Source organism: Hemiscyllium ocellatum, chromosome 17 (assembly GCF_020745735.1).
Source record: "Hemiscyllium ocellatum isolate sHemOce1 chromosome 17, sHemOce1.pat.X.cur, whole genome shotgun sequence".
NCBI lineage: Eukaryota > Metazoa > Chordata > Chondrichthyes > Orectolobiformes > Hemiscylliidae > Hemiscyllium > Hemiscyllium ocellatum.
The window spans coordinates 61109281-61126715 of record NC_083417.1 but is presented as its reverse complement, the minus strand read 5'-3'; the positions used below and the strand labels follow the sequence as shown (position 1 = coordinate 61126715).

The 17435-nt window shown below is 39.4% G+C and overlaps 1 protein-coding gene across 2 annotated transcripts in view; it reads left to right on the top strand.

The window, feature by feature from the left end:
- Positions 1–17435, top strand: part of LOC132824006 (Golgi apparatus protein 1-like) — a 137066-nt gene that overhangs the window by 99837 nt on the left and 19794 nt on the right. For both annotated transcript variants that reach the window (XM_060838221.1, XM_060838219.1), the window contains exons 12-18: positions 3188–3325; positions 4899–4985; positions 10444–10506; positions 10826–10939; positions 11833–11921; positions 12794–12911; positions 13635–13727. In XM_060838221.1, coding sequence (XP_060694204.1) covers positions 3188–3325; positions 4899–4985; positions 10444–10506; positions 10826–10939; positions 11833–11921; positions 12794–12911; positions 13635–13727 — 702 coding nt within the window. The remainder of the gene's footprint in view (positions 1–3187; positions 3326–4898; positions 4986–10443; positions 10507–10825; positions 10940–11832; positions 11922–12793; positions 12912–13634; positions 13728–17435) is intronic.

The following is a 17435-nucleotide window of genomic DNA, read 5'->3' as shown; positions in this document are numbered from 1 at the left end:
GAGAGATCAGGAAGGCAAATGGAATATGAGAAATCCTTAGCAGAAAAGGTTAAGGATTTTCCAAAGAAATTCTACAAATACAGTTAGTTCTGCTGGAGCGTGTCTTTCATTAATGCAAATTGGCTGTATCGTGTTTGGTGAATTGGGAGCTCTGTTTTTAAAAGGTGAACTTGTAAATCATGTGTTGGCGATAACCAAGTTAGATCACCAGCACTTTGTGTTATTTGTACTGCACAATTTTTGTACAGTGTGGGGTCGCACAAGAACTGAACTATTGCATTATAGGAATGACTATATCAAGAGCAACAGAATGACTCGCGAGAGAAGGACCCCTTTAAAAATCAACAAGGTTGTCTTTGTTTTGAACCCCAGGAGATGGGAGAGATAATAAATGAATTTTTTGCATTAATTTTTATGGAGAAAGAAATCAAAGCTTGAAAACTCATGAAAGAAAATATTGATGCTTTGAAAGCAGTTCACATTCAAGAAGAGGAAGTGCTGGATGTATCAGAAAACATAAAGGTGGATAAATCTCTCGGACCTGATCGAGTGTATCCCTAGGGAGCACATTGTGGGACCCCTTGCAAAAATATTTATATTATCTACAATATGAATGAGGGCTGGACAACTGGTGGCTGGCTAATATTGTGTCTTTATTTAAGAAAGGTTATAAAGAGAAGCTAGGGAACTGTGGACCTATGAGTCTGATATGGGTGGTGAATAAGTTGTTGGAGGTGATTCTGAAAGCTATAATTTACATGCATTTGTAGAAGTAAGGAATGATTAGGGGTAATCAGTATGGTTTTATTTGAGGGTAATTGTCTCTGTCGAACTTGATTGAGGGCAGAGCGGTAGGTGTGATTGACTTGGTGGTAGGAGACAGAGGGTAGTGGTGGAGGGTAGTTTTTCAGACTGGAGGCTTTTGGCCAACGATATTCCACAGGGATTGGTATGGGGTCGAGGGTGTGTTGCTGGAAAAACACAGCAGGTCAGGCAGCTTCCAAGGAACAGGAGAATCCACGTTTCAGGCATAAGCCCTTCATCAGTAATGACCAGTCTGGAATACTGTCTGCAGTTTTGGTCACCCAGTTTTGGAAGGAAATTATTAACTTGGAAAAGGTTCAGAAGAAATTTACCAAGATGTTGCCAGGAATGGAGAGTTTGAATTAGCTAACTTGGCATGATACACTGAAATGTTTCACCTGAGGTTAAGGAGGATTTGCGGGTGACTGTATAGAAGTTTGTAAAATCATAAGTGGCATAGGTGAGGTGAGTAGCAAAAGTCTTTTCCCTCAGATGGCAGAGTTCAAAACTAGTGGGCATACTCTTAAAGTGAGAGGGCGAAAAGTTTAAAAAGGACATGAGGGGCATCATTTTTACACACAAGGGTTTGTGTGAAATGAACTTCATGAGGAAGTGGTGGATGTGGGCACAGATAGAACATTTAAGACATTTTGGATAAGTACATAAATAGGAAAGGTTTGGAGTGATATGGGCTAGGTGCAGACAGATGGGACTAGTTTATTTTGGGATTATGTTTGGCATAGACTGGTTGGACCAAAGGGTTTCTTTTCATGCTGTATAACCCTATGACTCTATAAGAAGGCTAAAACTGTACACAATATTCAAAATGTTGTCTCACAAATGTCCTGGAAAGTTGAAGTATGACCTCCTTAATTTTATGTTCAGTTGCTCTCAAAATAAAAGATGACATCCTATTAGCCTCGATAACTTTCTGTAACTGCATATAGTTTCATGCACTAATATACCTAGTTCCTTCTGCACCTTTGAATTCCACACTTGTTCTCCATTTAATCAACATTGTTTTTTGTTCTCCTGCCAAAATGAATGACTTCATATTTTATATATACTCCAGGTACTGCCAAATATCTGCCCATTCAATGAATCTATCTCTATCCAATTGCAATCTCCTTCTGTCATTTTCATAACACTTTTCTACTTGTGAATTTAGTTGTTGTGCCTTTGTTTCCTTCATCTAAGTCATCGACATAACTGTGAGCAATTGAGTCTTAGCACAGATCATTATGGGCCTTCACTTATCACATCTTGTCAATTAGACAAAGATTCATTTATGCATACTTGTTTTCTGCCAACCAGCCAATCTTCTGTCCATGCTAATATGCTACCACTTGACCATGATACTTTGTCCCATGATGACCTTTGTTGTGACACATGATCAAACACACTTTTGTCAAAATCGTCTGTGTATGGTCCAGTACTTCTGCTCATTAAAGTTAAAATCTGGCTGTTATTCTGGGGTAAATGTGCTTCATGGTTATCACAGTTAAATACAATCATTTTCATTTTTTATGCAAAAACCTGTTGTGTTTAATGATACAATTCCTGGACTCCTGATTGAGATTGGTAAGGGTGTACTTATGAAGGGTGAACCTTGTGTCTTGATACTACACTTGAAGTATTATAACCTCTGTTGAGTATTATGGACTTTATGAACATTTAAGATAAAGATTATTATCACTGCATGTTAATTTGGTTGTTTGGCTGCCTCAATGTGCCACATTAACAAACTAATTCTTAAGAGATTAATAATGTATTGTGTTCTTGAAGTCAACAGTCTTGGAGGAAAAGATTAGTAATGTAGGAATAATTTGAGTGGTTGAGGTAAACAGTGTTGCATGTAATTAAATAAATGCATGAGGCAGCATGGAAAAGAAGAATATCTTGTGAATTGAAGTAAGGTGAGTGAAGGCTTCTGTGTTGCATGGGCAGCACGGTGGCTCACTGATTAGCACTGCTATCTCACAATGCCAGGGAACTGGGTTCGCTTCCAACATCGGGCAACTGTCTGTGTGGAACTTGCACATTTTCCCCGTGTCTGTGTGGGTTTCCTCTGGGTGCTCTGTTTTCCCGCAATCCAAAGTTGTGCAGTTTAGGTGAATTGGCCATGCTAAATTGCCCATAGTGTAGGTTATTAGTCAGGGGTAAATGCAAGGGATGGATCTGGGTTGGTTACTCTTTGGAGTGTTGGTGTGGACTTGTTGGGCCGAAAGGCCTGTTTCCATACTGTAGGGATTCTAATTCTAATACTGGAATAGACTTATTGGTCTAAATGACATGTTTACCTGCAACACAACTCTACGCAGTTGTGCAAAATATTGCTTGAAAATAAGGGAAGACAAATTGACTCTATTTTATATTCAACCAGTTATCCCGAGACTGTCGAGCCGAGATTCAGCGGATTCTTCATCAACGAGCCTTGGACGTGAAATTGGAGCCTGCATTGCAAGAACGTTGCATCATAGATCTCGGGAAATGGTGCAGTGAAAAGACTGATCCTGGGCAGGTAACAGCAGCCTGAATAGTACTCATCTGCTGCATTACCACGATGTGCGCCAGAGGGTTAAGTCTGCTGGGGGGAGTTGCAGTTGTAATACTAACTAGGTATTGAACTGGCTTCAGTCTCATTGTTCAGAGGAAGAGCTATGTTCATTTGGCAAAAGTAACTGCAAGTATAGCAAACTTAGTATTCCCCATACTTGGTTGCATTTATGTTTTGTTTTAATTCACTCATGGGTCATGGGCATCACTGTCACAGCCTGCATTTATTGTCTGTCCCTGGTTGCCCTGAGAGATGGTGAGAACTGCAGATGCTGTAGAGTCAGAGTGGATCAGGGACAAGCACAGCAGGTCAAGCAGCATCAGAGAAGAAAGGGAGTTGATGTTTCAGGTTGGAACCTTTCATTAGGACTCTTGAGATTGCCCTTAAGAATGTGGTGATGAGCTACCTTCTTGAACCTCAGCAGACCCATAATGCCGTTAGAAAATTCCAGGATTTTGACTGCAGCAATGAAGGAACCATGATATATTTCCAAGTCAGGATGGAGAGCAGCTTGCAGGTGATGTTGTTCCCATGTATCCACTGCCCCCCTTCTCCTAGTTGGAGGTGGTTGGGGTTTGGAAGGTGTTGTCTAAGGATTTTTGGCAAGTTTCTGCAGTTCATCTTGTAGGTAGTACGCACTACTGCTACTGTGCATCAGGGTGAATGTGGTGCCAATCACATGGGCTATTTTGTCTGTGATGATGTCAAACTTTGAGTGTTGTTGGAACTGCATCCATCCAGCAAGTGGGCAGTGTTCCATCATACTCCTGACTTGTGCCTTGTAGATAGCTGATAGACTTCGGAATGTCAGGAGGTGAGTTACTTGTTGCATTATTCCCAGCCTTTCACTTGCTCTTATAACCACTGTATTTATATGGCAAGGACAGTTGAGCCTCTGGTCAATGGTATTCCCAAGGATTTGATAGTGGGGGATCCCGTGAAGGTAACGCCATGGATTGTGAGGAGGTGATTGTTAAATTGTTTCTTATTGGAGATGGTCATTGCCTGACATTTGTGTGGCATGAATGTTACTTGCCACTTGTCAACCCAAGCCTGGATTTCCTTGAGGTATTGCTGCATTTGGACATGAACTTGCTTTATATTTGAGGAAACATTGTACAGTAATTGGTGAACATCCCCACTTCTGACCTAATAATGGAAGGAAGGTCATTTCGCATTGCATTATGCTTGTAGTTGTGAAGGCAGTATGCCTGAGACATCTCTGGGTCGTGATGGTAGTGCAACCAGCATCTTACTGATGCATTTTGACTTGGGTTTGTTTGGAGCTGATAAATGACAAACACATTTTGAATGGAATGCTTGGGGAAATGTGCATTCATACAGTTTATAAGACAGGCTTGCTAAGCCAATGTATGTGACTCAGTTAGAAAGGGATCCACATGCAGGCTGTCTGTGGAACTTTTGCTGCCTGTTTCCCAGTGTTACTGTTGCATCTGGAATGGGCACTAGGCCAGTATTTATCTTAATTTGATCATTAAATGATGGTCATTCCTGCTTTGCATTGCTTTGTTTTTAGGAACTGGAGTGTCTCCAAGATCATCTTGATGATTTAGCAGTGGATTGTCGGGATATTGTGGGTAATCTGACAGAGCTGGAGTCAGAGGTGAGTGAGACCAGCTGCAAGTAACTTGGAAAGTGAGCATATAATTCCAGACTCAGCCACAAGAGAAATATCCTTTCCATGCTGTCCTTGTCAAGACCAGATTGATCTCATTGTAATGGAAACACTATATTCTGAGACTTTTACAAGTAATTTTCTATAGCTATTGCCAAACATATTGGTATGATTAGTATTAACTTGAAACTTTCTTCTGTGTATTCGATATCCACTCTCCATTTTGGAGTAAGTGGTTAAACATTTCTAGGTTCTCTCCGGATAGGTGCTCCACCCACTCACTCCCTCCCTCCCTCCCTCCCTCAGCTCATGTCGGCTGTATCACAAACTGTCTCTTGCACTGTTTCTCTCTGGCTCTTGGGCAGCATTTACTAAATGAACCTGACAACTAAGAATTACATCGAAAATCAATCTAAGATTCAGTTGGGTTTGCAATGTGATATATTGGCATGAGGTAGGGACTACATATTGTGACGATATGGGGTAAACTCTCCTGCTTAATTTAAAAGCAGCACACAGAAAAGATTCCATGTGTAATCTGTAAACATTCGTGTGACCAAGAGCTTTGTGAAGTAAAAATTAACAACTTTATTTCTTAAAGTACAACAGAGAATAATTAACTCACCACTATTTACAACTTCTTTCTCTAACCTATCTTTTACCTTCCCTTCTATAATACTAGTCTGATAAAACTCCCAATTAAGATTCACAAAAACAACACTTCTTATCTCAAAACTGGCCAACTGTAGGTTCTTGTCTTTGAATCATCCTGTGTCGTCTTTTCTCCTTGTTAGGAATTTCTGCGTCACAGGTTACTGACCGAAAAGGTATTTTCAAGAGAGTTGTTTTTTTCAAGCAGTTTGTTACGTGTGAGGGCTTGGTAATTCTCCTCTTAACTGTTCAATTTTCTCCTGGTCTTATACCCCAGAGCATTGGATTGTGTCATTGGCTTTTAAGATTGTCAAATATACTCAATTCAAACTTGATTGGAAATTGGTATTTTTTCGGGGTACAATTTAAACTGATTGGCCGAATTTGAATTTGTTTTTGTTTCCGGGCACCAAGCTAAGAGTTGTTCAATCCAGTGTTATGTTGTTGTCTTATTGAGAATCGTTGGTGATGTGTCTGGTAGTTCTGCTGTTTTTAGCTCTCTTAAAGGTATATCCACATCTTCATATTAATGTACAAGACTCTGTTGTACATAAACAAAAGGGAATAGTCTATATATTACAACATTTTCATTGAGTGAAAGCCTGTGGAAATTGCTGATCTCTGCTGCATTTCCCATGGCTATGTCCTGACCAGAATCTATCTAACTCGCCTGAATTTCTTCAGCTAACTCAGGTTGACAACTATGTTTGTATTGCATCTCCATGCTAGCCATGGTCCAATCAATCAGCACCCTCTTCTCATGCAATATAAATTGATGTTCTCTTTCCAAGTTTGTGTCTACTGTGTCAGTGCTAATGAGGCAAAGAAGTAAAGAAGTTTTTTCTCCATTTCCTATTGTTCTTGGTAATTAGATTATTTTAATTTTCCTCTAGCTATGTAAGTTTAGGAATTTAAACTGAGTAGGCTACTCAGCCCCTCTAAACCACTCTGCCTTTCATAAGATCAGGGCTGATCTTTCTTTGTTTTGAATTCCAGATCCACATCTATCCCAACAACCTTTGATTCCCTTGTCCAATAAGAATATATCTACTTTTTCCTTGAAAATATTCTTTGATCCTACCTCCACTACCTTCGGAAACAGTTCCAAACTTGCGCAATCATCCAAGAAAAGAAATTTAGTTAATTTCTGTCCTGGTAGGCCGACCCCTCTTTTTAAACAGATGACCTCTGCTTCTGTCCCAGAGCACCTAGACGCCTCTGCGCTTCAGAAATATTCAGTTTTCCACTTAAGTAGTTTGCTGCTATTGTAATTCTACCTGCCAAAGTGTCCAACTTCACATTTTCTCACATTATGTTCCATCTGCCAGATATTTGTCCATTCACTGGACCTATCAATCTGTATGAACTCTTTTGTTCTTTTCACCACACAGTTGTACGTCCTGTCTTTATGCTAGCTGCAAATGTAGCAATTATATCTTCTCTCCTTTCATTTAAGACCATTCATTGCAACCTACCAATTGGAAAAAGTCCCATTTATGCATATTGTTTTCTGTAATCACCCCAATCTCACATTGCGTGCTAATATGTTACCCCTTAAACCATAAGTTCCTTAGTTTGTGTAGTAATTTTTTATGTGTCAACTCATCAAATGCCTTCTGTAAATTCAAGTACAATATGTGGATGAGCTCTCATTTTTCCGTAGCACATATTCCTACTTCAAAAATCTCTACTAAGTTGTCAAATGTTACTTTCCTTCACAACCATGCTGCCTCTTTCGGGTTACCTAGAATTGTTTCGGTGCCCAGCTTTAAGTTCCATTATGACTTAATTCTAAAACGTTCTGCATGATCGGCATCACGTTGAGTGGCCTGTAGTATCCTGTATGTTGGTTCCCTTTTTTCTTGAATAGATCAGTTATATTTCTTAATTTCCAGGCTCAGACAGCCCTTCTAAAATCTGGACCATTTCAGAAAATTGACATCCTCCATCTTTTTGTAAAATCCTAGGATAAAGTCCATTACGATATGTGGACTTGTCAGCCTGCAGTTTGCTTAATACAGCAGTCAAAATTTCAAGTTATTTGCTTTCATCTCCTGATTTATACTTGTTACTGGAATAGTTCTGTATCCTCTGCAGTGAAGATAGAAGCAAGATACTTGCTTGTTATTCTGCTTACTTTCCTCAACTATTATTTATTCCCCATTCTCAAAATCCAGATGATTAACACTCATTTTACAGAAATTTAAAAAGAAAAAACAGTTAATTGAAACCCTTGCTATCCGTTTTTGCATTTGTAGCTCGCTTTCTTCTCATATTCTGATTTCATCCTTCTGATTAATGTTTTGGTCATTTTCTGCCATTCCTTACATTCTGACCAAGCATCTAATCTATCACTCATCTTCACAAAATAATGAACTGTTTCTTTAAGTTTGATGCTTCCCCTAACAACTACAGTTAACCATGAATGGTGGCTTCTCCTCTTAAGTTTTACTTGTAATGGAAATATACTATTTTGAAATATTCTTTAAATGTCTGCCACTGCTTTGCTGTTGATCTATGGGTTCGCTTTTTTATTTTAAATATCAATCTTAGACCCACTCCTCTTCATTTCAAAGTGGTTCTGATATTTAATCATGTTGAGTTCACTGCTGCCTTGGGGTACCTTAACTCTGAGTTTATTAGTTAATCCTGTCACATTACAGAAAAATCAAATAGTTGATTCCAGAATATCCCTTGGAAAAAATATCGAAAGCATTCTGTGAATGCCTGATCCAGGCTACCATTGCTAATCTGATTTTTTCAGTTCATATGTCAGTTAAAATCACCTGTGACCTATGATTGCTGCTGTCCCTTTATCTTAAGCACCCAATATTTCTTTTCCCATACTTACTCCTACATTGTTGTTCCTGTTGTCGGGGTTTTTGAAACACCCCTACTTTTCCTTATCTCTCCCCAACGCAATTCTACATCTTAATTTCCTGAACCAAGATTAACTCCTTAACTGTTACACCAATGTCATCCTTGATTGACACTGCCACTCCTTTGCTTCTACCTAGCTTCTTATTCTTCTTGAATGTTAAGACGCAATTCCTTGTCATTATGCACCCATGTCTGTAATGGCTTTCTTTATTTCTCTGTGTTATCAATTATTATGTGGAGGTGCTGGTATTGGACTTTGTTATCAATCAGTTTAATGCCACGTGTTTATGTAGCCTTTAGTTTTGTCTTTTGTAACATTGACTCTTGACTGTGGTGTATTCTGAGGCTTATTCTCTCTATCTCGCTCTGCTATTCTCTGACCTTCATTTTTCATTAAAAGAATCCAAACAAGCTTTCCTTCTTTGCTAAGAACCTCAATAGCCACGAGAACAGAACAACCTCGGTCATCCAAACATCAATTATCTGAATTTCGGATTATCCGACCTAGATCTCAAGGTTGCTGTACATGTATTTCAATTGAAGTAGGAAAATTGTATTCCTCATTCGGTTAATGCATCATGTTTTAAATTTGAACAGGAATGTAGATGCAAGTATGCTTTAATAAATAATTAACTTCAAATATATACTTGAGACATGTTGCTAGAGTTAAGTCTTAGACATTTTATTAAAAAAGCTGTCCGATACTTATTCTTCCTGAGGACAAAGGTTTGTGACTGGGAACATGCAAGAACAACATATGTGGCAAGCCCAAGCTGTGTTCTCTGGCAGCAAGATTCCCTCTCAACATTGACTTGCTCCATTTTGCAAACCCAACAAAGTTTTTTTCTCAGTTCATCCTCCGGAGGGTTAAGTCAAAAAATGTGCTCAAACCTTTAGCTTCCATTGCTTTTTCCTCTCGATATCCCATGACTAATCTTTTGTCTTTTTCAAACAAAAAATAGTTCATTATCTTGCAGCTGACAAGAAAATTAAATGGAACTTTTTTTTCATGAGGGAGAGCTGAGGTCAGCAAACCCCCCACCCCGCTCTTGTGTTCCCCCTGTATTTTGCACTTCTCTCTCTTTCTAAGAGTTTAGCAGTTGCTGAGAAGAGAGGGACAGCACTTGGTTAATCTGGACAGCAGGACGACACCGAACAGAAAGATACCAGCTGCTCTTGAGGACCAGGATAACACCAAGAAAATTGTCAGTGAAAAATTTCACAGGCTTCAGTGAAACTCTAGCGAAAAAGTGATTTTATTTGTAAAATATCATGAATGTTTAAGCACTATCCAGTATATGTATGCATTTTATCAATTGAATGAAATAAAAACTCTGTAAACATTTTTTTTACATAATTATGTTCGGTATGGCTTTCTTTGTATATGATCAGATCAGTTATCCGAAAAAAAATACACCCTGCCCATCTAATTCCAATAATTGAGGTTGTTCTGTATGTAGTAAGAGAGGAGAATACATGCACTCTGACCTCCAAAGGCACTTGAATAGAAAGGTCTCAGGATTCCAGCAGAATAGCAGGACTTGAATGCTAGTCCAAGACCAGAGACATTCCATAATGTTTCCGTGGTCCCTGCACTATGGGAGGTATGTAAGTGCTGATATTCTTTGTGCTTCACCTTCAATCTCCTCCTGAAACAGAAGTGTTCAGAAGAGACTGCATCATCTAGTCTGATGCACATAACTCAGAGGCAGGCTGCATTCCTTTTAATCTTAAATGCCCTTGTCTTTCTGTAATTTCTACTACACGTGAGGAATTCGTCATCACTTATGAAACAGCAGGTCTGTCTTTCATCAATTAAAAACCTGTCTCGCATTCACTCAAGTCCATTCTTTTGGCTATTAATACAAAGGTGAAGTGACATGATCTGATTTTGTTTCTCTCACCTTGCTTCTAGGATATTCAGATTGAAGCCTTACTCATGAGAGCCTGTGATCCTGTCATTCAGACATACTGTCATGTGAGTAATTGCAAAGTGTTTCCGGATGGATGTTAGAAGCGAAAAGTCTGAAAATCGTCATCAGCTGATGCTTGAAGTGTCATAACTAATCCCTGTACACATTACGGTGGAAGTAGCAATGCTTTTAAAATGTGGTCAAGTGTGTCCTGTATAGCTGTATATCCCTCATCCATTTAATGCATCATTTTGTAAATTTGAACAGTAATGTAGTTGCAAGTGTGCTTTAATAAATAATTAATTTCAAAAATATACTTGAGACATGATGTGAGACAGTGTTTGGGCCTCGTTTTAAACAGTGATCTCACTGTTCCTCTTACAGGAGTTAGCAGACAATCAGATTGATAGTGGAGACCTGATGGAATGCTTGGTTCAAAATAAACATCAGAAAGAGATGAATGAGAAGTGTGTCGTTGGTGTCACACACTTCCAGTTGGTGAGATAAATCTTTATCATGAGGCTGTTAAAAGAATAAATGGGATAAGTGAAGTTTTTATCTTCTAAATGATGCTCATTGCTCTATAACTATGGATGTTTTTCCTATCGATTATGTGTATGTCAAAAACTTTCCTTTGTTTGTTTGCAACAAATTATCTATTGTGACCTATATTAAGTCGCTTCGCCAGGTTGCTTTTCTGCTTCGTGGCTGAGTTGCACTTAATACTTATGAGTGCTACTTCCAATTGGTGAATATGAATTCATCAAGTAGTGTAAAATTTAATGTTTCTAGAATATGAATCCAGTTCCCACTGTGACATCAGCCTGTCGAGGGCTTGCCATTGCATCAAGTCTTAATGTACCTTTAAATATATTTGTTGTCGACCAATGTTGTAAATTCTTAGTGCTTTCACAAGCCATTTTTAGCTTTGAACTGTTTTATTTTCTATGCTGCTACGATTTTTCTTTATCTAAGTCTGGCCAATTGTATTGTTCGTTTCTGTAAGGATTTGCAGATAATGTATCTTCATTAGTTGTGCACAACGATCAAAGCAGTCACCATTTGACAAGAAATTTAACTCTGTCTCATGAGGATGGGTTAATTAACACAATGTCAAAGTTAGGAGGTCTGTAAAGGGGTTTTCATCGAAAAAGTAAACTGCTGGGCTAATGAAGATGAGGTTTATGACTTGTCACAGTATTGCAATTCTTATTTGTCTTGTGCTCCAGGAGATGAAAGGAAAGTACCCCAGCAAAGGGTTCTGAGAGGGCAGCATTGCTCATGAGCTGACTGTTCAAAACTTATTCCAAACTTCACCATTCATGTTAAAAGCTGAGAAAGTCTGTCTGCTTTTGATTTGTGTAAAACTAGACTTCTACCTCCTCTTACAGATCCAGATGAAAGATTTCCGCTTTTCCTACAAATTTAAAATGGCATGTAAAGAAGATGTGTTGAAACTGTGTCCGAACATCAAGAAGAAGTAGGTTGATGCCCTTTCAGAATATTCTCCAATCTGTGCTCACCCCTTGTGTTCATGGAACACTGTTTGCTGCACGCTGATTCTAGTTTCAACATTATCATTTTAAGGACTGTTTTGGGTCAAGTACTTGGTCTGTACTGAGATTAATGAATGCCAATTGATACTGAAGTTGACCCTCAATTTTAAAAATTATTCTCTGGATTAAAGTACAGCTGGTGAAGCCAGCCTCAGGTACCCTGAGAAGGTAGTAGTTGGTCCCCTGAAAGCTGCGATTTCTGTGATGATGGTTCTTTCATGATGCTCTCAGGAAGAGTGTTTGTGTCCATTGTAGCAGCTCTTGAAGACACTGAGAGCCATCTAGAGGATATCTAAATGTCACTCAAGTTGATATGGGACTAGTTTTCCAAATACACCAGACAAGAATGGACAGCAGGTATTCTTTGTTGAAGATATTAGTGAGTTTTGATGACTATCCAACAATGTCATGGTGACTTTTACTGGTGCCAGCTGTTGCAGAATTTTTAAATGTGCATTTAGATTTCCAACAACCATGGTGGAGGTTTAATTCATCCTTTGTTATTAGTCCAGTACATAATTGTTACACTACCCTGTAGGTACATCTTAGCAGGGAAATGTGATCTGAATTACCAGTTGAACATGACCACATCCTTAATTGTGGATAGATTAGGTAAGAATATGATCCCTCTGTGATTGGCCCACAGGCTATTTGACAGTTGTAACAACGACTGAAATCAAACACTGCTTCTGGGATTCCACATTGCAAAGGTCTGACTGAGAAATTTGGCAAACAAGCATGGTGAGAGGAAAATTCTCTCAGAATTCTGAGCCTTCTCCCTCATGATTTTGTACAGGGTGGATGTTGTCATCTGTCTGAGTACCACAGTTCGGAATGACACTCTTCAGGATAACAAGGAACAGCGTGTCTCTATAAAATGTCGGAAACAGCTGCGTGTAGAGGAACTGGAAATGGTAAGTAATGCTTGATACATATGCATTCAATGTCATGCTTCTTTCTTGTCTTATATTACAAATGAATAGTCTGTTCATAGGGAAGTATTTGGAATGCCTTCATGTGAATTTGCTCTTTGTATGAAGATGTATCCTTGAATTTCATGTGGAGTCTTTCAAAGTTGACAATGGGACTATGTTGATGTGATGAGGTAATAACAAAAGAAAAGAAATAGAATTAGCTTCCTATCCCTGTAGAATAGTATTTGGCCAAATAAATTATGTTCCTGCCTATTTATTCTGCCTTAGATAATGGATTTTAAGCAAATTGACTCTCTCCAGTCAGTTCAATATCCAGGAGAGTAATCCAAAGTCGTCTTCGGCAGCTCCAGATGTGCATCTGAAGGGATTGATTGATAATCGATGTGTATTGGATTTATTGTGTGAGATGAAATCTGATAGTCTCAATTAAGATCATTGTGAGAGGTCTTTCTACCTGTGGCTGTGCTCAGAATGGAGAGCTTTCAACATGTTCCTGGCTATTAAGTGTGTGTTTAGAGATATTTGGGAGAGTACATGAAAGTTTCTCAGATTGCTATTTGTCCAATGGTCTGAGAAATTTCACGAAGAAGCAGGGGGATAATGAAAAGTACGGTGGATTCTTGCCAAGATAATTTACAATGAATTTTCCTAAATGGAGGCAAATTATTTCTTTTTATTTATGCTTCTCTCATCCCTCCACAGACTGAGGACATCCGTTTGGACCCTGATCTCTATGTGTCTTGCAGAACAGACATTGAAAAACATTGTCAAAATGTGCCATTTGGAAATGCGCAGGTGAGTAACTGAGGAATCAGGAAAACAGTGGAAAACAATCTTGAGTTTGAAAAACCAATATGGGAGAAATGGGAACTACCTTCAGTTATTAGGAACAATGTGCCTCTAATTCAAGCCACTTTATTTTGCATGAGAGCATTTGTACGGTACTGTTATGGAGTTGAGGTGTGTATCACCTGCATATTTGGATTGCTGCACAGCTTAGAAGGGACATTGGTCAAGGGCACAAGTTCTTCCCTTAACCTTCACCAATGGTTTTGCTGAGCCATAGTCTACGTGTTCAGCACCAATTGGTTCTAAAAGTAGTACTTCATGTAAAGCATTGATAATAAACAGGGTGTAAAGCAAGGTATTCTGCTTGGTGCACATAAACAAGATGGGTAGTCACACAGCAAATGTTGAATGCAATGAAATGTGAAGTGATGCATTTTATTTGGAAGCATGTGGAGAGCAATGCAATCCAAATGGTAGTTTTAAATGTGCTGTAGCGATTAAGAGATCCTGGGGTACATACAAAACAATAATTTGAGCCTCTAACAAGCTAAAACCTCACAGAAGCATGAGAAAGCAAAAGAGGACACCAAGCCTCAAGGTAGTAGGTGAAATGACAGAATAATTGGTCTTGAATTTCAGAAAGCCTCTTAAAATAGTGAAGTGTACAGAGGGTATTCCAGAGTTTAGGGCCTAGCCACATGTGGAAAAATCAGTGCATCGAATATAGGAGTTGTGAGATCATTTTGCATCTGTATAGGAGATTGGTTAGGCCACTTTTGGAATATGGCATTCAGTTCTGATCTCCATGCTGGAGGAAAGATGTTGTTAGACTTGAAAGGGTTCAGAAAAGATTGACAAGGATGTGCTTGGGTTGGAGGTTTTGAGCTAAGGGGGAAGGCTTAATAGGCTGGGGTGAATTTTCCCTGAAGTGTCAGAGGCTGAGGAGTAATTGTATAGATGTTTATAAAATCATGAAGGGCATGGATCGGGTGTATAATCAAGATCTTTTTCCCAAGGTAGGGGAGTCCAAAACTAACGGGCATATGTTTAAAGTGAGAGGGGAAAGATTTAAAAAGGACCCAAGGGGCAGCTTTTTCATGCAAAGGTGGAGCTGAATGCTGACAAATTGAACTAGGTTAATGGATGTGTTGAACTGAAGGATCTGTTTTCGTGCTGTCCATCTCTATAACTCTGCGTACTCTTGTTCACACATTTTTGTATAAATACAAGAAACACACTTCCTGTTGAGTTTGCAATCTTCACTGAATTGCACCTCATAATTGCTTTCTGTTCTCTTAACCATCCTTTCACCCAAAACTAACCTCAATTTCTCCAATCTTCCTTATTTTTTCTTGCAATGACTACATTACTGACTCGAGGCCATGAGAAGATGGTGCTGAGCTCCCTTCCGAACCATTGCACTCGGTCCATCTTGTGCTTCATTATATTTCTTTGTTGGTCTTAATACTCGTGTTCCAGGTTTTTGACCCAGTCATGAGAAGGAGGCAGTATAGTTTAAAGTTGAAATGTCATGAGACTGGAAGTAAATTTGCAGGTAGTGGTGTTACCATTTATCTTTTATCCATGTCTTTCTAGTTGGTAAAGGTTACAAGTTTGACCAACATTGTCGAAGAAATCTTGGTGAATTGCTGCAGTGGCATCTTGTGCATTGAACAAGCTCTTGGCAGTATGCATTGGTGAAGAGAGTGAATGTTGAAGCTAATGAACAGGTGGCTGATCAGACTGGTTGCTTCATCCCGAATAGCTTTGAACTTGTGTGTTTTTGAAGAAGTATCCAATCAAGTAGAACGTATCCCATTGCAATCTTGACTTAGGCATTCTATATGGTGGACAGGCATTAGGAACTGATGAAACGTGCTAATCACCACAAAATTCCATATCTCTGACCAGCTCTTGTAACTGCAATATTTGTATGGCTGGTCCAGTTCACTTTTTGGTCAGTGGTAGCTCCCAGGTAGTTGTAGTGGGAGATTCAATGCAAGCTTCATTGGATGTGAAGGGGAGATAATTGCAATCCAGCTTCATTCGATCAGAATAAAAATTTGTTCAATGGCTATCTTAAGATAAAATCTGATAACTTGTAGGTTGGCCTGGGATATCTAGTTTGCTTTATTTCTTAACCATCAAATGTAATTTATGTCCAGTTTTGATTTATAAAGAACAAAGGAAATGTATAGCCCAGGAACAGGCCCTTTAAGCCTGAGCCGATCCAAATCCACTGTCTAAACATATTGCCCAGTTCCTAAGCATCTGTGTTCCTTTGCTCCCCACCGCCTCATGCATCTGTCCAGATGTCCCTTAAATTAATATACCATGCCTGCCTCTACTACCTCTGCTGGCAATGCGTTCCAGGCACCTTCCTCCCTCTGTGTAAAGTACTTTCCGTGTGTATACCCCTTAAACTTTTCACCCCTCACCTTGAATGCGTGACCTCTCGTTATTGAATCTCTTACCCTGGGAAAAAGCTTATCTCTATCCACCTTGTCTATACCCTTCCTGATTTTGTAGACCTCAATCAAATCTCCCCATAATCTCCTTTTTCCTAATGAAAACAATTCTAACCTACTCAGCCTCTCTTCGTAGCCAGCACCTTTCATACCAGGCAGCATCCTTGTAAATCTTCTCTACACCCTCTCCAAAGTGTCCACTTCCTTTTGGTAATGTGGTGACCAGAACTGTACACAGTATTCTAAATGCAGCTGACCCAAAGTCTTGTACAATTTTAACATGACCTGCCAGCTCTTATACTCAATACCCCTCCGATGAAGACAAGCATACCATATGCTTTCTTGACCCCTCTATCCACCTGTGCAGCCACCTTCAGGGTACAATGGACCTGAACTCCGAGATCTCTCTGCTCATCAACTTTTCCCAAGGCTCTTCTGTTTACAATATAGTTTGCTCTAGAATTAGATTTTCCAAAATGCATCACCTCACATTTGCCTAGATTGAACTCCATTTGCCATTTCTCCGCTCAACTCTCCAGTCTATCGATATTCTGCTGTTTTCTTTTACACACCCCTATGCTTTCTGCTACTCCACCAATCTTTGTGTCATCTGCAAACTTACTGATCAGACCAACAGTGCCATTTCCCGATCATTGATGTATATCACGAACAACAGTGGCCCCAGCACTGATCTCTGTGGAACATCACTGGTCACCTTTCTCCATTTTGAGAAACTCCCTTCAACTGCTGCTCTCTGTTTCTTGTTGCTCAACCAGTTCTTGATCCACCTATGCACCACGTGACTTCACTTTCTTCCATAGTTTACTATGGAGACCCTTATCAAACGCTTTCATGTATATGACATCTACAGCCCTTCCTTCATCTATCAACTTGGTCACTTCCTCAAAGAACTCTATTAAGTTGGTAAGGCATGATCTCCCCTGCACAAAGCCACGTTGGTTATCACTGATCAGCCCATTCTTTTCCAAATATAAATAGATTTTATCTCTCTGTACCTTCTCCAGCAACCTTCCCATCACTGACGTCAGGCTCATGGTTTGTAGTTAGCCGGAATATCCCTACTACCCTTCTGTACAGAGGGACAACATGAGTAACTCTCCAGTCCTCCGGCACTTCACCTGTGTTTCAGGATGCTACAAAGATATCTGTCAGGACCCCAGCTATTTTCTCTCTCGCTTCCCTTGGTAACCTGGGATAGATTCCATCCGGTCCTAGGGATTTGTCC